At 40.9% G+C, this 25537-nt stretch overlaps 1 protein-coding gene across 4 annotated transcripts in view; it reads right to left on the bottom strand.

Annotated features, from left to right (window-relative positions):
* Window positions 1–25537, bottom strand: part of CREB5 (cAMP responsive element binding protein 5) — a 256757-nt gene that overhangs the window by 197185 nt on the left and 34035 nt on the right. For 2 of the 4 annotated variants that reach the window (XM_074574923.1, XM_074574922.1), the window contains exons 2-5: window positions 16291–16362; window positions 13054–13147; window positions 9984–10022; window positions 3882–4003 (exon numbers count right to left, since the gene is read on the bottom strand). In XM_074574923.1, coding sequence (XP_074431024.1) covers window positions 3882–4003; window positions 9984–10022; window positions 13054–13147; window positions 16291–16344 — 309 coding nt within the window. In that variant the 5' untranslated portion in view covers window positions 16345–16362. The remainder of the gene's footprint in view (window positions 1–3881; window positions 4004–9983; window positions 10023–13053; window positions 13148–16290; window positions 16363–25537) is intronic. The other 2 variants (XM_074574925.1, XM_074574926.1) reach the window with 1 other exon arrangement.

The raw sequence follows: 25537 nt of genomic DNA, 5'->3' as shown, positions 1-25537 counted from the left end.
AGCATAAGCAGAATGTGATTTTAAAAATAACCTCATGTTGAAAATATTCAACTCGCTATTTCTAAATACTACTTGATGTAGTACTCTAAGCATATTTCCACTCTTTCTCATTTCATTCAGAGAGGTCAGGCAAGATGCATTTTAATAAAGCACATCCAATTAGTCCTTCAGAAACACATCCTGACTCTTCCCGTCTTTGACGTTATTCCCTCAGACGCAACCTCAATGCTCAAAACAAGAGGCGACAGCAGTGCCTGTCCAGTAGCAGCAAAGGTCATGTATAACCTGTTACAAATGCTTTGGATACTCAATGCTCTGAGCAGTGTAAACCTAAAACCTGCAGCTAGCAGGCTGAGATCGTCATCCGATCTGCTGGCACTACCCGCCTTGTTGATTTGGGTTGCAAATTTTGTCTGGGGCAGAGCTGTCAATTGCTGCCTGCCTCAAGTTCCCAAGAGCTTTAATATTTACACTTTTGCAAGTAGAAATATAGTAGAGGTGTGCTTTTACCTGTGCTAATTTCGGTGTTGAATTTGGCAGGTAGGATGCTTGTACCAGGAAGAGTGCTGTCAGGAGGATGCAAAGAGCCTCTTTCTCATATGCTTATTGCTGATCTATAGCATCCTTGGTATTTAGGGAGCAGGCCTTTCTCAAGCAGAGACTTCCAGCTTTGATGGTGTAGGCAACAGAGGAGCCAAACCAAACTGATAGTCTCACTTCCATTTATAACTTAACTTTTCTCATTGGAGTTCAGGTCCTGGAAGTCATCATCATTATTATTACTTGAGTCCACTCGGTCCCCAAGCAAAGGCTGACCCACATATATTCGAAGGGATGGTCCTTGACAGATAAGGTTACGATAATAAGACATATCAAGTATGGTGAGCAGAAAGAGACACTACTCCCACTTCACACATGAGCAACTATGGCAGAAAGATGTTAAGCGATTTGTTCCTGGATAAGCAGCTGGGATATTAATGCAAGTGCTTTCACGTCAATACTACCTTTACAAAAAAGGTACACGGTGTTCCTAGAACCGTGCGCTCAGGGCTTTCACAGCTGATTCGGAATGTCACTAGTCCATGTAACCAGCTTAATCACAACAAATTATCATGGATTATCCATGGGCTCCCACTCAGAAAAAGAAAAAAAAGAAAGAATGCAGCTAATTGGACTTTATTCTTTTGAGTTTTCAAACGACAACTCTCAAGGATAAAAAAAAAATAATCTAAAGCGGTTTTCTCTTACAAGATTTCAGTGTCAAGCTGTGCGCTAAGCCACAGTAATATACTAAAATAAACAAAACTATTTCTTTCAGAGTCCAGAGAAATTAACACGGCCAAAATATTTTTGGAAGGCTTTTCTGAGCCATGAGTAAGTCTTCCATGCGGCTACTATTAGTCTCCAAGTGTTGGTAGGTCCATTAGGGCAACGCTACATCGCACTCATATTCCAGGGACAGGCTGTTAGAAGCATTTCGTTAGCGATAGCTGCACCCAGAGGAGTCCCTTTCTGTCATGGCCTTGGTCTCCTGAATTTGCGCAAAGCCCTACTGGGGCCCGCTTCAGATTCCTATCTGACAGTCAGTCGGTAACATAAGAATGAACATAGAGCAGACTAATTGGAAACACAGAGCACAGGTTAGCTAGCTAGCAGGACTTTTGCCCCCCCCACTCCCCCTTTTTTTCTTTTTCCTTTTTTTTTCCTTTTTTCTTTTTTTTTTTCTTTTTTCCCACCTCCCCCCCCTTTTTTTTTTTAATTATTTCCCTCCCCGGATCACTCATTTGCTCCCTGGAGGTCACCAATAGTAGCTGCAGGAGTTGGTAGAAGAAGGGCAGAATAAGACTTCCAGAGACCGTTAAACAACTGGTATTATCAGGTAACCTGATGCCCATGTCTAGGTTTTAATCAGATTGTGCAACTACCCTTTGTGAGCTGAAATGGATTCTGCAACATCAGGCGTTGCAATCTGTGGCTAACTGCCGAGGACTCCACATCAGTAGATCTCTCCTCATCTCCTACTCCTGCAACACAAACACCACGCAGAAAGAAATGCTGAGGAATCCTCTAATTCACAAAGAAGTAGGAATGTACAGAAATGTTCTCCTTGATTTTGGCCAAGCATCTCCTCTGCAGCACACAAGAAACAAAGTATTAACAAGTCACATCTAAAATTAAGCCACATCTCATTAAGCGCTGTTTCCTAGTATTGGTCTTGCACACAAAGCTGTGAGGGTCAGTCTGGGCTGTTTTCCCAATCCTTGACCAAAAACTTGGACTCTCTCACATTTGGACACTCTTTTTCCTTGCTCAGAATAACACGCTGCAGCCTCTCTCCTCTATCTGTCCCAGTCTCTCTCCTCATGATCCACAAATAAATGATTCCTAGGCTCCCTTCCCTGTAAGCCAAAACCAAACTGCTCATAGACTCCCTTTCCATCTTCTTTCTACCAGCCTGCTCTCCCGTTCTGCACCTCAGTAATCAGCTTTACCTCTTTTTTTCCAAAAAGCTCTCTTGGGCCGTTACTTCGCAGACCTCAAGATCCCTAAATGCTGCTGCCTCCAAATTTCACGAGCCCCAGCAGCACATGTATGCCACGCACATATGAATTTTGCGTTGGAGAGCAATCACTGACAGGCAAAGCAAATGGCAATACAGCAGCTATAAGAAAGAGTACCTATAGAGGAAGCCCTTGCAATTGGAGGCACAGACATTTCGAAAAGCAAAATAATGCTGAGGCAAGCTAAGGAGAAGTGCCCTCTGGCTTCAGCACCGTAGCTCCTTTGTGGCCGCCATTTCCGACTTTTAGTCTATGGTCCCGGTTAATGTTCAAATTAGTCAAATAGAGATTACTGTGAGAACTAAGCCAAATAACAGAGTGTTCGATAACTGGGGAACTCCTGTTGCAGGGGACACATTACACAATAATTTCCAAGAGCTGCAGAAACAGGAGAGGGGAAAACAGAGGCACAAAAGGGAACGTTGTGAAGGGGCGGCGTTGGGCAGGTTGTTGGAGGGCTGCCGGGAGCAATATGCTCCTGTATGAAGCCCCACATTACTCATGTGGTTTAGTTCTCAAAAGCAACGGGAACTTTGCATCTTAATTGAAAAGTTAGAATTTCATGCGTTACCTCTTGCTGGCCTCTGTAGTGCATTAAGCTCTTTTACAATTCCTTGAAAATTTTAACAGCTCTTTAGGATCCCTCAAAACACTCTAACAACCTTTGGGCACGGGAGTACACTTAACTCCGTACAAAGTGGCCTATATAATTCAACCAAAACTTACAAATACTGAGACTAAAAGAATACTAATTGGAAATCGGATATGTTATCTACTAGGTATTACAAGTTAAAGTTTCCCCCTTCAACATGAATACTTTATGAGAAATACAGAAACACGATAAAGCTGGTAATGATGACAAATAAATTCAGGGGCCCATCGTGTTGCGGAGGAAAGGGCAAAAATTTTTTTTTTTTTTTTTTTCAAGTAAATGCCCCTTCATAATCCACACTTCCCTATAATGTATTTGAGCAAGTTTGCAATCCGCACTTCAAAGATGATATAATTTTCCCAAGCCTCTCCCTCAAGAGGTGTGTGGTTTGTGTTATAGTTTACTTAAAAGCAGAGACTTGGAATGAAACCCTGGCAAACACAGTTACACGCTTTTGGAAATTTAATGCTGGTTTTTTGTTGGTTCGGGGGGGTTATTTTTGTTAACTGTTTCAGTAGCTTAAAAAGCATGTCACAACTTACAGTGCCACCTAGTTTCTAACCAAAAGGTTACTACCAGGTACTAGAGCTCAATCTGCTTTCACGCAGAGTCCTTTAACATTTCAAGGAACCAACAGGGGAGGAAAGGCTCAGTGTGTTCACACTCACCCTTTTGTTGTTCTCTTCTTCTTGTGCCTTTCTAAACTCGTGTTCTAGGGAGCAATCGATGTCGTTGAAGAGGCCCACTTCCTCACAGTTCTTCAGAAAGCGTGTTGGCGTAGGAGTCTGATCTGAGAATATGACAAGAAATGATCATCGGTATTTAATATCAAAAGGAGAGGGAGAGAATTAAGTAGTTTGCCAGGAAAAGAGAGGTCCTAGTTAACCTCTCTATGCCTTCCCACTCCCATCCCACCATCATTAAAAACAAATCCCACAGTGTTGAATTTCGATGCTACGGACAGCAGGCAGGCAGCGCTCGCCAAGAGTGTCCAAAACCAGGCAGCAGTCATCGTTCAACCAGAAAGACAAGAAGCCAGGTTTTCACAAGAGCACGTGACACAAGTGCATATCCTTCACTTGCGCAAATGGTCATTATAAATGTCTATAAATCCCCAATAATAGGTGCAATGCAGAACAACTCACAGTGTATGTGACAATGCACGTTTACAGGGTAGCATGCAGGTAACTGCCGCAGATACGCACTAGTTAACACCTTCAAGAGCTTGAAAACCACCTCAATCATACACATACTTTGCAAAACACACGAAGTTACCCACAGCGAGAAGGAGTTCTGCTTCTAACACAATTTTTGAAGAAGGAGCGAAACGACACTTGGGAAAGGTATGAAATGTTAAACTTCTATCACAAAGAAGTATCCTTATGTGTTTTATACCCAGAAGTGTTGATAGTACATATAAAACATGAGATTTGGAGTCAAAAAGATTTTTAATGCATGCCTTCATCTCTAGGGACTTTTCTGCCCTCTCAGAAATAATTTGGGATTCTCTTTAATGCCACAGGCAGGAGGGACTCAAGAAGGTACAAAGTTTTCAGATGCCTTTTCAAAAAGCCCACAAGAGAGACAAGCTAAATTGCCCTGTGCACTGTAGTTTCAGTGATGACCTTGGCTAGTCTTTCTTCAGAAAGTGAAAAATAAAGCCCAAATTTGGGAACGAAGGACTCCTCAGAGGTCAGCTCTGAGGCAACTCCATTCATTCTGAGGCGAGCTCTTAACAACTCCACCCCAGCTTCCCCATATTCCCCTCAAAATTACAATACAGAACCATATTAGCAAAAGCAGGGGAGAATCCATATGGTTCTATCAGCTTTACACAAATTAAAAGAAAAGAAAATAAATTAAGTCCTCTCCTGCATGTTAGTTTCTTCTTCCCAAGCCTTCATTCCAGCCCAAGCTGCTTTGTGGTACCTAATTTTATGGAAAGATTAGACTCACTCTTCAAAAATAATCTTCTGCATAGTCATTGACAACTACCCTATTGTTTGAAATTCATTCTTTAAAAAATGAAAACCCTGTCATACTAATCCCAGTTGCCCATATTGGGCCAATTCTGACCTCAGGAAAAAAGCTTCCCGCTTCAGTGAGTTCTGGAAGAAAAATTTGGTTTCTTGCACCTAGCTAAGCTGGGTCAAGTTCTAATATTTCCCCCTTACAGGGAACAGTCACCAGACACTAATAACTTTACATGATCAGAATAGAAACACACAGCAACCCATAAACAAAAGGAGCACAAAAGGAACTCGTAAAAAAGGAAATACAGTTTCCACTTGGAAACTAAGAGGGAGGATCAGACTCCTCCATCATAAAGCCAGCTGAAGCCAATTTCCACCTGTATAAGGTGTGGTCCTACAGGTTTGACCTTCTCAAGTAATTCAAGGGTAAACACACTCGTTTGCACTTATATTCCTGATAGAACATATTAATGAAACATAAAAAGTAAGTCCTTAATGCTAAAAGTCTGTTTTATTTCTTTTGGCTTGAGCATCATACTTGGGAGCTTAAAGGAAACAAAACTCGAGTGTTTGGGAACGCACACATATTTATCTATTAGTTTCCACAGCTAACTAACTACTGTATTACCAGAGTCAGAAACATAAGGCTTTCCAAGGATCTTGCAAGAACTCAGCACAAGGAGTCAATGAGGTGCTGACATTGATGGGAGCTGAGGACACTCGTCACTTTACAGGTCCATATCCTAAATAAGTAGTGCCAAACTAATCTCTAGGGTAACCTCACTGAACTTAGTAGATTTACACCAGGGTTGCCTTTGGCCCTTGGACTACAATTTTTACTGGAAATGAAGTACACTAAAAAGCAGGCGAAATAGATTCTATTTCCAAAGAGGCTTAAATATTACTTTAGTGAACAACACGATTGCTTTGTAGAAAAACAAAGATAATCATTGCCAAGACTTCCTGGACATAAAGGGTATGTTAGTATTTGACTGTGAAGCAAATATAGGAAATGTTTTATTTTCAGAAGCGGTATATCCCTATCAAATAAGCAGGGTATCATTTTCATGACCAAGATGAAAATCTAGGGTTTCATAAAGAAGTTGATGGCAGCATTTTCACTAAAATCAAAAATCATATTATTTTTTCAGAGCTGCTTGATCCCAGAATCTGGGAGGCAGGGTAGAAGAGAATACACTAACGTAGATAAAGTCATATTATTTTTCATCAAGGTATGCAGCTGATCCAGAAATCAGGCATTGCTACAACAGGCTACATTAGGCCAGAGGCAACTTCATGGGTAACAAGATGGTGATCAGGCACATGCAGCTGAAGCTCCCAATTTATTCAGCGTCTATTCCATGAATGTTAGACAGACAGGCAAAAAAAAAAAAAAAAAAGTTATCTCAGTAAAGTAAATCCATTTTAACAGTGAAACCAAGCAGTCCAGAGCAAGAATGTGATTTCAAAAGCACAAATGCCTCATCGGCTTTTCTCCGCACATGCTGAAAGTGTATCTTCTGCACTACAAGCGGCCTGAGATAATCACATGTATTGTGTTGCCTACATTTGACCTTCCCAATTAATTACTTTATTATCTTAAGCATCAAAGCTGATAGATTAATGACACTATTTACACCACCTACATATTAACACAGTGATCTTAAATTACTACCTCAGTCTTCCTATGCAGTTACTGTAGTTTCCATGATCCAGAAATGAGACCAGCAAGAATCAGGGGCGGGGGACGGGACAGGACGGGACTAAACCCCCCTAAACTCCATCCACAGACCTTCTGGAAGCCAGCTCAGCGAGATGTAAACCAAGAGCTGCCTTTCTACCTTCCAATAGTTCGGCCTTCAACATTCACAGAAAACAGAAGTCCACGAAACCACTGTGTTTGTATGAGAGCAGAACTGATAAAGATCCAGACTTTAAAATGTTGAGACTTTACATAGTACAGTAGTTACATTTCACATACATTGCACTCACTGGTTTCAGGACTTTGGGGCTGCCAAGTCCAATGGGCTTTCTTTGCTCCCGAGGCAACCAACTACTTTGCCCCTGCCAAACACCAGTTCTCCCTCAGGAGGTGGGGAAACTAGTAGAAGATATTACTCTCAATACCACGGTCATTCTTTTACCTACATTAGGCAAGCCCTTGTGTTTTAATTGAGAATGATATCACAAAGGAGACCCTAGCATAAATTGTACATTCAGGTCTCCCAGAATTAATAAAATATTCCTAATTCTCAGCACTTAAAAATGCATTAATAGTTCCAACAGCTTGTGCCTGACCTCACTGTTCCCTGTTGGTACAAACAAACCTTTTGTTGCTATCACCAGCGCCCACAACTATTGCAGGCTCACTGAGAACAGGGCTCTGATTTGTTGTACTTCAGCAACTGGATGTGCCAGACCCATCTGGACCAAAACTCAGACAGAGCTAGCACCACTCTCAGCATTCCTGCTGAGGACACGCGTTACTGTAGGAAGCTGTCACATGCACAACCCAGGGTTTTAATGGCCCAAGATGCATTTTGAACTGGGCAGCCTGGGATACAGGTCTGTCTGGGTTAACCCTGGATATCTGGCTATCATACTGACCAGCCGTCCCAACCCAGTCCCGTTGTTCAACATATAAAAATCTTTCCATCCCCAACTGCTGCCAGAACTAGTCTAACATGCATTGAGGCATCTACCTCTAGCCAACTGCCACTTCACAGGCGAACATGCGTCACCTGACAATTACTTAGGAAATACTTTCTCTCTCTCCTCTACCACCAGGTTGAACACAGAACCCATCGAGCTTCAGACTAGGCAATAAATGTTTTGTTCAGCCTATTACTCGGGTGAATAATCGGCCTCTCTGATGACACAGTCGTGGCCAGAAAGGCCGCAAGAAACATTAAGCTCAAATAAACCTCAAAAACGTAAGTGGACAACATAAAAGCCCCAGAGCAAGATCAAATGGTCTCACCTGCGCAGATCCCAAGTCAACCTACTGTATCTTACAGGAGAGGGTTTCAGAAGCATTCAGCAATCGGATTCTGACCTGAACCTGACATACTGAATATCTTTTTGCTGCTGACCATTTTGAAAACCTGTCCTCAGTGTCTGAAGCGATGCCTGATTCTCCAAAGTAATTAAAAAATATATCGTATAAGTCAATGGGAAATTTGAAGACTTCAGTAAAAAGATCACATTATATATTCATTATGTTTAGCGATGCTAATTTTGTTGTTGTTGTTGTTTGGTTTAGGGCTGTTTTTGCAATTACTGAAATAATAGTCTCAGAAAGGACACTCCATCTCAATATATTGCTTTCAAAATAACAGCCCAGGAAACGCAACATTAGCTTGCTCTATAGAGAGTTTATTTGAATGCATTTTGTAAAACTACCTTGGATCCTAGAGTTTCATCCCCCAAAGCACGAATGAAAACTTTAAAGCATGATACCAGTTAAGGAAAAACTTGGAGAACCAAAGGACAGTTATGTGAAACAAGCTTTCATTTAAAAAAAAAAAAATACAAAGCCAGATTCAGTAAGAAGGATCTAACAGCACAGCGCCAAAGTGTGTAACTTGATTCTTCATCTTTCTTTTAAAAAAAAAAAATAATGTTTAGTCTGATGTGCAGTAATAACAGGCATTTGGCTTGTTCAGCTGTGGGCTCTGTTGAAGCTATATACTTACCCATGTTATACTTTCACACAATGATAATAAAGTCAGAGGAATAAGGCTAGCACTGAAATTTGAAGGGCTGCCCATCAAGCAGCCACAAGGAAAGACGAACGTCCTGAGAAATTCAAGGTTTCTTTGTTGATTTGGCAGGTTACTTCCCAAGTGCACCAACAAGCTCAAGGTCACAACATCTCAAGCAGGTGATGGAAGAGGAGAAAGAGGTGCACCCAGTCATAACTGGTGGAACTGCCCTCACCCAGGGGCTCACAGACAAGGGCTCCCAAGAACTTTACGGCTTAAAGATTCACTGTTTAAAGCACTGGTTGGACTTTCTGTTGGGGTACACGTACTGGGTACAACATATCTATTACCTCGTCTGGTCACTCAGAACCTGACCAGTTGAATTTTAGAAGACTTTTCATTTCATTATTTGGTAAAGCAAGGGACACACAAGCGAACAAGAAATCAAACAAAATTATTTTTCCTGATAACCAATCATTTTGCACTCCACAAATTCATACCTAGATAAACCTCCTTCTGTAAACCACAAGGAGAAAAAAAAATAAGTCAACCAAGGATGCCATAAGTTACCTCACTGACCCAATTACCCGGGAAAAGTAATACATTTGCAATACTTTTAGCACATACCCTTTTTCATCTAGAGGAGACTGTCTCTATCTCCACAGTGGGCTTTACCACCAAAAATCTAGAGGATTGGATTTCAAGTAAATAGAAGCAGGAAGAAACAAGGTTTCTATATAGATAGTCCTGGCCTCTCCTGTACCTGCTAGCAGCTCTTTTGGAAGGACTTTCCGCCCTCCAGTGATGGTACGGTGTCATCCCTTCCTTTCCCAAGTTTGATACCACAGGAATTTCAGTGTCCCCAACTCCCAAAGTTCAGTTCCTCACCACTTTTAGTCCTTACCTGGAGGAAACCACCTGTCCCATGGACATTAATATTTTGGTGTTAAAACAACAAGAGGTTTGACACACAACAAACTACAGCGTTTCAAAGCAATGCAGTGTTTAGTTAGCACAACAGTAGAGATGACATCTATTTCAGTCAACCTAACTACAGAGTTTACCGCAATGATAACTAGCATGCAAAACTTACACAAGATATTCTGTGTTATCTCAAACAGCTCTTTTTTGGCTAAGAAAGATGGAAATGGAAACCGTCAATAACTCTCTATCCATACTCACAACAAGGCTTTCTAACAAAAATAAAATACATACACAAAAAGGAACAAATAATATTACAGTCTTTTTTCTGTCTTTTTAAACAAATGTCAAAATATCCAACAAAAAGATCAGCTGCATTTTCATGCAATGCCTTTAGCGAATGTGCCTTCCATTTATACAGGCAGAGACCATAAAGCTACTTAGTGTATGTGTGTGCCTGGAGTTTCTGAATTAGTTTAGAAGTCACTGGATTTAATAAGACTTGTCCTTCTTCAGCCAGCATCAAAAAAATTTAAGGAAATATAGTGGAGCTAGTTGATAACCAGGAAGCTCTTGGCTAGACATACCTGATAAACCACCATAGCACCAATAATTTCAATAAGGTCACAGAGCCTTGTTTATTAAACACTATCCCCACCTACATAACAACGTATAACATAACTTTACGTCTCACTTACAAACTGGTATTTCAGAACTCTACCACAGATTTCGCACAAGAAACAAGTTCCTACTTCAAGTCATATTTTGCTTAGTTTCTAAGATTTTTTATTGGTACAAGACCGACAGCCCCTCAGTTTTAGTGACTACCTCCAATAACAGTTTATAGAAGACATGCTTAACATGTGTTAAATATTACTGATGTTATACTGACCCCAGACTGGGTACTAGCTACCTCCGGAATCAAAGATCATTCTAATGGCTACCTAAAAGCATACAGTCCATTATTTTGCGTTACTAATTTCTAATAATGAATGGATTCAAATACAACACATGAAAAGGTAGTATACGACATACTGGAAAAAAGGAGAAAGACTGACATCTAGGTACCTTAATAAAAAGAGGAGGGAAAAAATGCACACTAACACTGCACCTGGCTTATTATAGGGCAATTGCTGCTGCCATTCTTTGAACCTACTGATGACAGAAACAATTTTTTCCAAAAAAAAAAAAAAAAGTCAAATAAGCAAAAATGCAAAAACAAGAAGGAAGACATGAAGACAAATGTCTACGAGAAAAGTCTGTCTCTTTTCGCCATATATCATTAATTTTTCATTACGAAATCTAAGAATAAAACATCTTAAACTTTAAGGTATTTAGATTTCCCCAGGGTTTAGGTGGGTAATGAAACAACTATTTTTCAATGTCTCCCTGCAGAGAGTAGATGATCTATGATGCTTCCAAACTAAGGATTTCAAAATGCCAAACAAATCCACCAAACGAACACAAAAAGAAAAATCAGACACAGCAGAACCAGGTTGCCAGACCATTACGGTCAGGCACATTTGCCGCAGCCTTTGAGAACACGTGCAGCTTTTTACTCTTTCTTTACTAGAGAGGATCATCATCCGCAAAGCGCAAAGAGTACATCCCTCAAAAGCAATCTTGGAGCCTTTCTGGGCACAAAATTCTGCATTTCTACGTACTTAGTTGGCTAACGGGAGGTCTAGGGGCCCCACTACTGGTGGTGGTGGTGGAGGAAGCCAGTCAGAGCATTTTGCCTGGGAAAGCAACCCACTGGAAGTAGCAGTGGATTCTATCTCACAGAAGTTACCAAACATAAATGGAGCTACACTACTCAGGGGACTCCTGACGACAGAATATGCTCCTTAGAAACTGCCTTCGAGTAAAAGTCTTGCCAAACAGAAAGTTCTAACAAAAGCCAGCACTTTCACAGGCTGAATGTGCCCACAGTACAGATGTCTTCGAGCGGTTTCACTGCCAGAGGACACGGCCAAGTGCAAGAGCAGCATTTTCTCACTCGTGCTTGCAAACACAGGATTCTGTGGGCATAGCTGGCATGCAGGCGCTTTACAAGTCCTACTCTTCAACGTGTTGTGTACATCTTTCTAAACTTAGTCCACTATGGCATTTTCAAGTGCAAGAGGAACATAAATTCTATTTGGGACAAGATCTGTCTCATTTCTCACCTGGTGCCTAAAAAGTCCCAATAAAACAACATCAACAACAAAAAAAGCCTAAATCAAGTATTTGCAAGCAATTGCTGCCCAATTATGATTTTCATAAAAATGAAAGCGGTTTATCCGTAAAAGGGGTAGTCTGCTGGAGACCCTTTAACCATGATATATTTGCACCTAAAATGGCACAATTTACCGTGAAGAAGCCCATTTCAAAAGATAAATATCAAACACTGGTTAACATACACACACACACATTTGCATCATTGGGGTTTTTCTACAATTACTTTGAAACCGGAAAAATCCTAGTGATATTATTAATAATCCATTACTATAGCCCAAGGAATATACAATAGGAAAGGGAATAGGAGAGGAGAGAAGTGGTAAGATTAAGGCTAGCCTGACCGTACCCAGCACTCACTGAATGCCAGCAAGCCACCGATGCATGGTTTCTCAGACAAGAGTATGAAAAAACTACATAGGAAACTAAAGGATGTAATTGCACATAATACCAAATAATCTCTGTGTATGACAGGGGAAGAGCAGAGAAAGATGTTTACCTTTAAGGGGAAAGAGTACTGGGTATTACCCACTGGATATTACCTTTCTGGTTACAGCTATTTACAGTGGGCAGGTCTTGAGCCACCATAAAGGTGGCTCATACGATGTGGCCAGTCACAGTTGCTGAAGCGAGCCTGTCAAACTTACATAGTGAGTCTTATAGGAACAGTACAAATGCACTTCATTAACACGCTCACTGCTGGGCTCCCAGGTGACATGTGCTCAAGTGCCTGCATTTCACCGGCACGTTGACACGGGAGTCAGCGATAGAGCTGCCAGCGTGGCTGAGGTTCAACAATTTCTCTCCCTCTCATGCCAAAACTGCAGGAAGGCATAAGCATGGCAACTGTCTTTTTGTTCAAAGATATGCATTCTAGCTTATTCCACCTCTACTTATTATTTAATTGGAGCTGGGGCTCTTTAAAACCAATCTTGGAGGTATTTTGCCAGTAGCTTTCCAGTAGGAGTCATGCTTTCAACATCATCTGAATAGTTATCTTGAGTCTTGAATTTGTGTCTTCTTACCTGATAACATATTATCTGTTTTTATTGAAGGAAACTTCAAAGTCATTTCATGTTTGTGCCTGTGAATCATCAGATGATCCTCTGTTGGAAAACGCTGTCAGGCAAACACAGAGAGAGAGAGGAAGAGAGAGAAAGAAAAAAAAAAAAGAAGAATTTAATTCTCTAATAAACTTTTGGCATTGGACAGAATTTCAAAAATGAGAGAGAGAAAGAAATGTATCCAGCTAGAAATGTGTCCAAATGGCACAGGAAACAGAATATTTGAAAAAGCAAGTGAGTATGAGTAACAAATAGCTGTACTCTACTTAGAAACGTACTTGCTGCACTGCTCTCTGGGGTTGCAAACCGCAAGGTGTCATGCATTTGCTTGAAAAAGTTGCAGACCAAGTTTTGGATTCTGAGGGTCTCAGACACGGGCTCCAGCTACCGCAGCCTCACAAGTCACCACGTGCCTGAGGATCTGCGATAACTGCTGTTGTGTACGCTCTTAGCCCACGGCAAACGCAAAGTAATGTGGCATATCTTAAATCACTTTACTGGATTTTTCTGCTTTTGTGTCTTTCTGCAACCGGTATCTGCTGAACAGCAATAAAAATAATCAAATAAGCCAGCCTTTCCCTACCCAAAAGTATTCAGGCAAAATGCATCTTTAATTTCGGAAACCTCTGATACTTTGACTTGATTCAAAGTGGCAAGGCAATAGTGCTCAGTATATAACAACTATTTATGACCCTTTATGATATTAAATTAAATTATTCTCAAGCAGAGAAGGTGGAGAGATGTGCTTTGTAAGAAACTAATCAGTGTGCTAAGTTTGCTTCACAGTCTGATAACAGACTTCTACAACAAATAGGTTCTTTTGAAGAAGACAAAGAGACAAGCTTGAATAAATGTTCAAGCACTTGCACACTTGGGCTCAAAAAGCAGACTGGTTCTGTTAAGTTTCCTTAAGGTGCATACACAGACCTTTGCTACTGTAATAGGTCATTCCAGGGCTAGCAAAGGCCAAAAGTTGTATCAGCAGGGCTTGAGAAAACAAAAAAAAGAATTTAAAAGCAGCTTTTTAAAGCAACAGGTATGTAGGAGACTGCAAAAAAACTGGCAACAACAGAGTTAAAGTGACTTAACGCTTCCAGCACAGTGTATTCTTGGCTAAGTGACTTTGCTTGTGGCTATAGCATAAATAGTTGCAGTATGTTACACCTTCTGAGAATCTCTCTAAGCCCATAGACAAAGCAGCATAAATAATAGGAATGAATTCTCTGGAAAAAAAAAAAAATCCCGAAGACCTTTTCCTCACTGTGAAATCCTGGTTCATTGCTTACTCATCTGGAAGAAATGCAGGACTAGAAATTCATGCTAAGAACAAAGGGAATATGTGAAAGACCTTGCTTGATGAAATTGCGAGGGGAAAAAAAAAAAAAACAAACAAAAAAACCCCATGTTTTGTTCTTGTGGAAATGGATTTTCCTTCATGGACGACATGCTCTGTCTTCAGGGTGAAATCAGCCAGCTTAAAGAGCGCATGGGGCAACTGAGGAGAAGCTATTCCTCCAACCCAGACTTCTCTGTCCTTTTTGTAAGGCTACTTTCTTCCTTGTGCAGAAGGTCAACTCCCTCAGCCCTCAGTGCACATCTGCACTGGCTGACGGAGAAGCCAGTCCCCAGGCAGCTTAGCTGGATAGCAGGGCTGCATCGTGCACTTCTGTCAAGTCCTCGTTTCCAATAAATGGAGGTCATGTTTTTAAATGGGAAATGAAATGTTTTTTAACATTAAATCACACCTACTTTGCTTGTCTTTCCAAATTGTAACAGCATACAACCAAACCCGCTCTCTGAAAACTTAAATGAGCTTGTTTGGGATCAGCTTCTCCTCCACTGAAGAAATTAATTAATAGCTGACATGAAAACACCTATGTCCGCTGATTTGAGTGGAAGTTAGTTTTAAGATTCAACAAAAAGGTAAACAAAACTTGACTATAAAACTCAGATACTTTTATTCTACCTGCGTGACAGAATGGTGAAAGTTTAACCCTGCGTGTGGAGATTTGAGGTGACAAATCCTCGATTGGAGGGACAATCCAAAAGATGCACTCTGACACCCGTAGGAAGGCTCCCACCTACTGAAACAGCAAAGCTGCTCAGCCAGTTGTTACCCAGACCTCAGGCTTCTCCCTTTCCTTATTTCAGCTCTTGGCAAAATCAACACCTACACTCCAGTAACACTCACCCATCATTCCACCACAAGAACCTAAAGGGTTGTAAAAATATTAGCCAGCTGAAAACTCCCAACACACAGTTAAAGCAGGGACAAGTTACCCTCATTAAGAGAAGAGGGCTCTGGTAAATGGGTAAGCTAGATCACTTAAAACAGATGCATCCGAGAAGCCTGTGGCAAAAGCCCAAAAGATGCCCTTGCCTGAAGATTTTACTCACAATCTCTTGTCACTAAACCGAATTAGGGTCAGAAGCACCACATGTGGAACTTCCCTCATCACTGCATGGGAGGGGAACTTCCCTCACCACTGCAAAATCATCTAAAAAACACATAAATCCCAATTCAAAATCTCAGCAGGTAAAATCCTTGTCACTTCAGGTTTTTTAAGATCATTAAATATCTAATGTTACAGGTCAGATTATACCCTCAGAGGCACATGGCAGATCACCAGTCAAGAGGAATCCCAAATGCACATCCTGGGGCAGAATTTATCTACAGGCTGCACTTTCTATAGAGAATCTTTTGTAGGAAGATGTCTCAAAGATTTAAAAAAAAAAAAAAAAGCTGATAAGATATCATTGCATTTAAGTATTAAAGAAAAAAATAATGAGGAGGTGGTAACCCACATCCAATAGGAAACATAATATATTCTATCATACATCTAAGTAGAAGACAGACAAATGTGTCCTGCCCAGTGCGTCCTTTCTTGCTAGCTACTAAAGGAATTTGCAATACCTGGCTTGAAACATTAGGCTCGGGGATGAGGGAAGGCACAAAAGCAGCTTGAGAAGCACTTTTACCAACTCACTTTTGACTGGCTGTTGTATTTTAAGTATTTTGTAATAATGTCTTGTGGGGTAAGGAGGGGATTGAGGCGGGGGGAAGGACTTAAAAAAAAAAAAACAACCAAAAACCAACACACATATTATTATTAGACATGTGTTAATATATCAGGAGGCATTATACAAGCCAGAGCTAGTGCTGAGGACTCAATTAATATCACTGCTGACTCCACTCACCTGTGAGCAGCCTGGGGCACTGCAGACAAAAGGCCTCTCCTGCTCCAAGTTCATCTTTGATTCCTCATAAATCTACATGTTAAAAGGGGGAGGGGGGAAAAAAAGGGAACCTATGAATATACACGTTCTAAACTTCACACATACATGCAACATACCATTGTCACGGTTTGTGCTTTTATTTCAAACTCCCAAAACAGACCAGAACAAAGTTTTCATCCTCAGAGTACTAAATTTGCTAATATTCAGCAGGCTCCCTACAGTCTAAGTTCTTATTACTCCTTCCTGAACACATATTTACTTTGAAGGAAGAAAAAAAACCCATTAAGCTTTCACAGCAGAAATCTGCCTCAGAAAAAAGCATATGTTCAGTGTTGTTATTAGATAAGACCGTGTCTGCTCAGAAATATCTCGAATTAAGGGTTTTTACCTTTCCTTTTTCAGTTCCTGCTGAACAACATTAAAAACAGACGTCTAGGTTACTTCTGAGAAAGAACCCACTTTTTGAAGTTCTTCATCCATACCGTTCGATATTAATAACTTAAATGCATTACATACATGCTCTCTATACACACAAGATAATTGTGCGTCCCCATCCTTTAAAAGGCCAACTAGATCCTCAGGAGCTTGAGAAGTGAGGTTTTGCCTAAAACTGCAGCTTTCCCATAGCAGTTCCAGTCCTGTAACCTTGGATTAAAGCCTGGGGGAGAGCTCCCAGGTCTCGAATAAAACTGAAGGAGAAAACATTTATGCTCAGAATGCAGTAACGCAACTGAATTTGGGTCAATATCACGGCAATGTGCCTCACTAGCATCAACAAAGTAAGTTTTTAGTAACATTCTAGGACTTAAAATAAGTCACTTCTTGCAGAAATCTTTTGAGCCTGTTGGTACAACTTGCATTGCAAGCTAGAGTATAGTAGATAACCCACCTTAAAGCACAACATATGACTTCTGCTTACATTATGCCTCAAAACCCTCAAAATTCAGCCTCACCGCAGCCCCGTTTAGGCAAATACCTGAATTGTGTTTGTCTGATGTTTTCATAAAACTAAGAGAAATACCTTGGTGGAGAAGCAGAATTTGATTTTAAAATTACAAAAATCCACAGAAGGACAAGTGCTAAAGTTACTCAACCCTGTTTTCTTTTTTTAAAACTATGATTCATTGCTTCCTATTATCAGGAATATCTTTACATTTCCACTTGTTGTTAGAAAAGCTTTATTTTCAGAAGAGCTGCTACCATCCCCTGCAAACAATAAACACACCGTTAACTTGAACATCAGCCAGACCTGTACTTACAGCAATTATTTTCAGTGTCCTAAGTTCTCGAAAAAAAAAACCAAACCAAACCAAAATTTTGGATGATAACTTTTTCTTTTTAATTAAAATTCATTCTGGTGGACAGCATTAGCCTGACAGAATATTCTCCTGCTTGACCTAAAAAAAGAAAAAGAAGGCAGCAGAGCACCCTTTGCCTGACTCTACTGACTCCCAGAAGCAGCATCCAGAAGTGAAGAATTTCTATTTTTATCTGCCCTTTAACCTCCACAAGGACACTACCCCGTAAAGGTGATGATTAGCATCAACTCATTTTCTTGATGCGGACATCTCTACCAATATCTGGCCCGAGACAAGTGATTTATTGCACCAAATACAATCAGGTGTCAAGAAAGACCCTAACTCAGGACTAACCTATCTATCTACACGAGGCTAGAATTGAAATAACTAAAATTGTACCTAATTTACTCCTTTAAGATTATTCATATCCTGTTTTGATTTAACTTACAGCTATGCTAAACTGAAATAGGATACTCATAATCAGAAACGAAAGAGCATGTTCGGATAAAGACTTATACTAAAATAACTAAAGGTGTTAAATTACTTCTAATTTTGGTTATTTCAGTTCCAGACTGTGCATAGACAAGCTCTTCAGAGGTGAAGCAATAAAAATGCCCTGAATTACGCTATTCTGTCTGAAAGAAACAAGCCAAGCAGCGGAGAGATAACTGACTAAACAAACAAACCCCCACAAGAACAAAACCAAAACCTCCAGCTAAGTTTGATTTTTAAATCCACCTCTATTTATGGGATGTGACCCCGGGATGTTGTCTTTCCTAAAGACCTTTTCACAGAAAGGAAAAAAAAAAAGAAAGAAAAAAAAAAAAAAGAAAAGCTATGTGTGGATAATGAAAGGCTTTATCTGATATCTCAATTACTCCTGCAACTGAAGCACTGCCAAAGCTTTCTGTTACCCTTTTCTCCCCTCCTCAGGGGAGAGCGACAACTGCATTTTCAATAGCAGAACAATGGATGAGACTCAGTTAAAGAAAACAAGAGAGTAAAAATTCTGGTCCCAAGTGTCCAAGTGAATTTCAAAACATTACCAGGAATTACTTGGCGCTTGTTTTCTTATTGAGTATTGCAAGTCTAAAACTGCCCTCCCCGCCCTGAGCTTGAGCTTTAGTCCCTGAATCCATCAGTACACGCTCTGATACAATTAAATGATTCTCAAGGTTACCAGATAGATAAACATGGAGTGAGCACCAAAACAACATACTCGATGAGGACCAGAATCCTGAACGTGGGGATTGACTGCAGGAAAACACGGACTTCGTTTTTATTCTCAGTACTTTGAAAAGGTGTCAGATTCAACATCTAGTTGTTTACCACAAACGTCCAAGCAACTGCGGGTTCCCACGAGAATCACTCTTCATAGAAACTAAAAATAATAATCCAGAGTGGCTATATCGTGCGTGCCCTCCAGGATACTGTCTCGCATAACTTAACCCATATAACGTGTTACCAGATAGTACAGTGCCCTCAAGACAATATGCACCATGCAGAATTTGTATTTGCATGTGATGCTTGAGACCTTGGTTGAGACTGTAGTATTATTGACTCTCTTACAATAGTAAATGAGTGAAAGAAACTGCCTATTACCCACAATTTTTAAGAGGGTGTTCAGTGCTTGGCTATCTTATGGCAGTAATTCAAGCTTTATGCTTAAATGTTGACCAGAAACAAGCAGCTGAAGACCTGGGCTGTGAGTGTGAACCTCCTGCAACCCCCATCGCTGCTGAACTCCGCAAGAGCTGCGGATGCACAAGCAATGCAGGATCTCACCCCAGGTTTGCAGCAGGATGGGAGCTCTCAGCAACAGAGGAGTTTGGGTTTTTTTGTTAGGCACGGCATGGTTTGCACGGCATCCTTTTCAAGATGAAGGCATCTCCCATCCTTCAGTTCGGGACATAGACAGGGGTGCACAGCCTCTGGCACACAGTTCTCTTCATACGGCTCGTGTGTTGCTGGGCCACCTCGTGTGTGCAGGTGGTTCAACATACGCAAAGGAAATAATGCAACCAACGACAATATTTCGACTTCACCTAATAAAAAAAAAAAACAAACCCACCTTTCCACCTAAATTAAGGTGCTTATTAACCTTTGGGATCTTAACAATTCAAGCTACACTCGTGCACCTTTCACAGTACTACATAGGACTGCCGCAATTAACGCGCATGAAGAATATCAGGCAAATCGACAATGACTAAAAAGTTAAAAAATTGCTCAGGCCTGAATTTTTTACTTCTGTTATCAATAGCTAAATTTACTGCAACTTTGTGACCTCTTCGAAGAAACAAACAAGGATTATAAACATAAGCGAGCGCTAATATTGATATATCAGCATTAGTTCTGATATTATTAAAAATAGGCATGAGTGCATTATGCAGCAGAAAATGGGGCTGAATTTTAATAGACATGTTAACAACATCTGTCAGCATTTATTGCCCTATTGTGACCACGTAAAGAGCCTTATTGGCAGAATATGTAAGTGAGGAAATCTGCTACACTGTTGTAGCCTGCCATTCTCCTGAAATATCACTCTGCTTAAGAGAGGTTAAGGTGTCCTAATTAGAAAAATAAACAAACAGAAATACAGAAGAAACACAGAAAGACTTCTCCAAGCCATGTCACATGGAACAGAAACAAGTAAGTTCTGCAGCAAGCCAAAATTTTCTTCTATTCCTTGACTTCTGCATAAGATACTTCTAAACATTTTTTATTGTAATTAATAAAACTGAAGCCCACAGCGAGGAATGTAAGAACACAACAAAGAAATAAAAAGCAAACAAAAGAAACAAAACCACCCTGAGAACACAGCCACAATCTACATCCCCTCTCAGCAGCATCCAGAGGGAAGGACCCCACGTCCTCGGGCTCCTCAAGGAGATTTTTGCAGAGCCCCACGATCATCCTTTCTGAATCAGAAAAATAGTTCTAACACCAAGAAAGCATGCTCCTTTCTGTCTCTCTCTCTCTCTCTCCTGCTTTTTAAACTCCGCAGTAATCTTATTGCCTTACTGGTAAAAACATCAAGCAGGCTTGTTTCCTGTTTCAATGTTATTCTTGAAGTGGGCTGCAGTAAGAATCTGATTTTCATTGGGCTATTATTATTTGCAGCTGCGCGACCTTTTTAACCCTCTTTGAAAAGTGACATTTCAGCCTTCAACCTCAAGCTGTCTAAATGTTGCAAGGTTTTCAGTCCTCTGATTAACAGTGAAAAAGAACCGATGGGGAGGTGTATACTACAACATGTCTAATACAGGTCAGTGCACCCATCCTGCCATTTGCACGAGTGAGTAATTACACTCTTATAAGCAACCTGTTTGTTGAAATTAATCACCTGGGCACATGCTTGCAAGACAGGTTTCTTCAGCCTGGTGTGACCAAGGTCACTGAGATTTCCAAATACAAGTACAAAACACACAGTCACTAACGTTAGCGGCAGTATGCGCAGACACAAGTAATAAATGAAGCATCGCCTATTTTTCAGGGTCCTGGCCACAATGTGTAAAAAGTGAGAGGAGACATGGTTATGGCACGCTTGTGAATATGAAAGAACCCCCTCGGTGTATGCAGCATTTTAAACTGCTAGTCGTGGCTATTCAGTACAGCACTATTTCCAGGTAATTACAGTGTTACTACAAACGCTATTAAGACTTGTTGGTTTTGGAAGTGTAGTACACGCAGGGTTAATGCCTACGGTTGTTACCAATACGTCCTTGCATGAGCAAAGCCAGTTTTAGGTATCTTTGTGCCGAAACGGTGTATGGTGTTTCTGGTCGTCGTGGGCTGTTCAGTGGAAGTGCTTGTTTTCTGAAACTAGCATCATGCTTTCCACATGCACACACACAGGGCTCATTATCACGGCCCTGCCTGCTTCGGCTGCTACAACCAAGGGTCTGTCAGCATTTCCATTAGAAACCCCCTCGTTTCAGGATTAAAGCATTTCCAAATGGTTCTGGATGCTGGAAAGCAATTTGTGTCTGGAGTCCCCAAGAAGGCCTTAATGTGATGCACATTTGAGCTGAGGCTCGAGCCCTCACTGGTACTCCAGTGAAGTTTTTGTGACTGCATTTCTGACATTTATATGTGGAAAAACACTCAGCTTGGGCCTTTATTCATTTGTTTTAAAAGAAGAGAGCCCCATAAATCTTTGGGCAGAGCCGAGCGCTCTCAAAAAGCGGTTGATGTGTGAATTGCCCCAACAGCAAGCAGCCTTCGGTCCTTTCCCCGTGGCTGGCAGCGCTGCCGCCCAGCAGCAAGCGCCCTCTGTGTGGCACCGAGGGGGTGCCTGGCTAGTAGTCAGCCCCTTGCCACCTGTGGAGCGAGTGGCCACTGGCATGCTTCAGGATCGTTTGCGAATGGAGTATCGAAAAGATTCTTGTTTCACACTGCCAACCACCCCAGTTCTTTTAAAACTCAGTTAAAATTAACCCTCGGTTTGCTTAGTGCCCATCCAAACAAAATACAGTGCTGGGAAGGCTCCCCAGCAGTCCTAAGGCTTTGTCCCACCTTCCAGGTAATGCCATTTGCCTCCAGATCAGCTGAGAGAGAAGAGTTTTTGCACCCTCGCTGAAAAACTCTGTTTCTGTTATCAAAGAAAACCAAATAGCTGCCTCCTGGCTTTCTTCTGCTTACGCAGAGCTGCTTTCTTCTCACGGAAGAATGAGCAGAACTGAGGATAACTAAAAAAATTAAGGTGCAAAGATAGGAAATTTCAAAAAGGAACCGGAATGAAGTTTGTAAAACTCTGGAATTAAGGAGAGAGGGAAATAAAGGGAAGAACAACACCACCAAAGGGGCTGGGGGCAAGGAGCCACCAGTGGAAATGGGAAAGAGAAAGAAAGTGGAAGTGAGGACTGTAAATCACTGAGGACTGGGATGAGGAAGAGGAAGGGAGTAAAAGGACACCTCTGAAAAAGGAACTCAAAATAGAACGCAGATGACCTACTGCCTTCCCACGTAACAGCAGCGTGAGAGCCCAACACTGTATATCATCCATGCAAGGTAGAGTACTTGGTAGAGGACACAAGTTGTCCTCTATGCTGGATGAGCTGTATCTCAAGTCTGGTGAAAATGCACAAGCCTAAATGATTACTCTACATTTCTTGGGCTCTCCATTTCAGTATAGGAAACCCATCATGGATTTACTTGGTATAGAGCAAAAGGATTTGCTGTTTTACAGAAATGGCCATAGGGTTATTAAGCACAAGCAATAGAAGACAAAAAAAGGAAACAGGAGAACGGAGTTGAAGAGTGAACTTAAAACAACAAAAAAACCCCCACAACACCAAAAACGCAGCACTTTTGAAAACAGTTCATGAAAGTTATCTCAGCACAGAAATATTCTATAGGAGAAATCAGATCTTTATAGGGAAAGATGGCTATTACTTCAACTCTGGAAAAACACTTTGAGGAATAACGTGGTTCTTTTGCACTTTGTGATTGGTCAAATAGGGCCGGCCTGACCTGGAAGCGTCCCAGGCTTGTAGCTCCGCAACTGTCCCCCACTGATGGCATTTGCAGAACAACCCCAATACCTGCTCTCCCTTGTTAGAAGTCTGAAACGACACGAGAGACCAGACCATAACCTCGCTGACACCACAGAGGGTCTCTTAACAGAACACGCAGCAGCAGCGGCACAAGCTGTAGCAATATAACCACAAAGTCACGCAATGCAAGAAAAAGGCACTATTCAACGATGAACATTTCACACACCGGCAAACAGAAACAACACCTGTATCACTTCTCCATTTTCCCCACGTGCAATTTTTCTATTATCTTTTTGGTGCTGGAAATTCCACAGCTAACCCAGACCTACTGAAGTAAAACCAATATCTGCGTCTATGGACTCAACATGCCAAATGTTAGGGAGAACGTCAAGTGTCTATCGGTAGTCGAACAGCATCAGTATTTCATGTTTATCTCAAAATAAATGAATGTTCTTGCTGCATGTCATCAGGCATTCGACTTCGGTGCTCACGTTAGAAGGTTAAGTTAGACTTAAGGATCTTGGGATAGTCAATGGAAAGAAAGTATGAAGGATTCAAACAGATGCTTTCAATCATCTGCTACAAAAGGACTCTCCGCTAACTACCTCAAAGCTCCAACCCTCAGACTTCTTAGATCGGACGCCCTGTGGTACACGGTGGTAACATCTGCCTTTACATAAGTCACTGTCCATCTCCCAAATTGTTCTGCAGAAAGGGAGGTGGGGAACATGCAGAACAACCGCAGTAACACAAGCGACGGGAATCTTGCTTCAAGAGGCAACCACTAACAGCTAGCATTTTAAAGGAAAAATATATTTGCTCTGTTCTTTACGAGCAAGTCTTGGCTTCTCCCTGTTTTGGGACACAGTCCTTTGGGGCACAGAATACACACACAGAAGTTAAAACCACCATTAGCGGAAATCAATATTTACTACCAAACTCTTGAAAGATTTAAAGGAGAAGATACACGCAGAGAACGCCATTCCAGGCGCTTACAGTCATGATTAACATGGATCTAATTGCACCCACTCTCTCTCACTACTAATTTTTAGTGGGTTACACTCTTAACAGCACTACAGTGCAATATTTGATGTCCTACCAAGTTGTCTTAAAACATAAGAACAGTCTGCTTAAAATTGTACCTACAGTTATTTTGCAGGCAAAGAACAGAAGATGCTTAGACTGTCATATAGTCTGCCCCAATTTTCACTCATCTCCCAAAGGTTAATATTATTAAGTGAGGTGGGTCCTCTCCTTTCCACAAACCCCTTCACAAACACAGCCCCATTCCCAGAGCTGTAGAAGTCACTATGCTTCACGTCAGTGGTTCCTATGCCAAGAGCATTATCGTGGGTGTCTGAAAGAAAAACAAAGAGTCTTCAGATCATCTTCACAAGTTAAGATGGCTCATCATGCCTATTGCTGTGAAACAAAAAAAAAAAAAATAACAACCCTACTTCAAGGAAAAAAATCAAGTATTATGCACTGGAGAAGATCTCCAGGAAGCCTGCAAAGGGCAGAAAAGGCAACTGCAACTGTGGCGAGAGATGAAGCCCATGAAGCAAAGGGTGTCAATGATGAACTCCGAGTAACATCTGGCAAATAAGCTAATCTTTTGGGACTTTCCAATGTTGGCAGATAAGTGTGTTGTCTGTCCCTTCAAAGGCTGACCTCATTTCTATCCTTGGGTTAATGGCATGCAAAGCTCTCTGCTACACTTACTTTTTTTCACTCTTCCCCCCGCCCCCAACAGTTATTATTAAACACCAAACAACTTTGCCTATTGTTGTAGTTTGCATACAATTTAATTAAGAGTTTTCCCTCCAGGAATAATATTGACTGAAGGTTTTGAAGGGTTGTTTTGTTCTTTAAGTGTACTGTAACTGCAGTATGCTAATTGCTTTGGTTTACGATACACAAATAGATAAAAGAATTCACCTACCTTGCATGCAAATAAACGCTTAGATTTCCAAAGGGAAGGAAGGAAAAAAAAGAAAGCATAAAAGATATCCTGGGGGAAACAACAACACAAGGCTGCTTAGCTGACTTTCATACCAGAAGCAGTTAGGGGCTTTAACATGAGCTTTGAAAATTCTGCCAGCCCAAATTTTCCTTCTGGTTTATTATATAAAATAATCCCTAAGCCAGAACTCTGCAAACCAACTTTATACATTTTATGGATAAAACTCTGCAATTCTGTGTATTTAAAATAATTTTAAATTAAGGGCAATCTCACTTTTTACTTTTTTTTTTTTTGCTTTATAGTTAACATACAAGACAGCTTAAGACTTTCATTACATAGAAAAATGAGGCCATTAATAAATCAGCTACAAGCCATTAATAATTAACTTTCACCAATTTTTAATTACAATTTCTAAAGATTTTTTTTTTTTATTGGGAACTTCTCTCCCTTCA

The sequence above is a fragment of the Larus michahellis genome, chromosome 2 (assembly GCF_964199755.1).
Source record: "Larus michahellis chromosome 2, bLarMic1.1, whole genome shotgun sequence".
Classification (NCBI taxonomy): domain Eukaryota; kingdom Metazoa; phylum Chordata; class Aves; order Charadriiformes; family Laridae; genus Larus; species Larus michahellis.
Note: the sequence above shows the minus strand (reverse complement) of the source record. Positions and strands in the feature narration are given on the sequence as shown.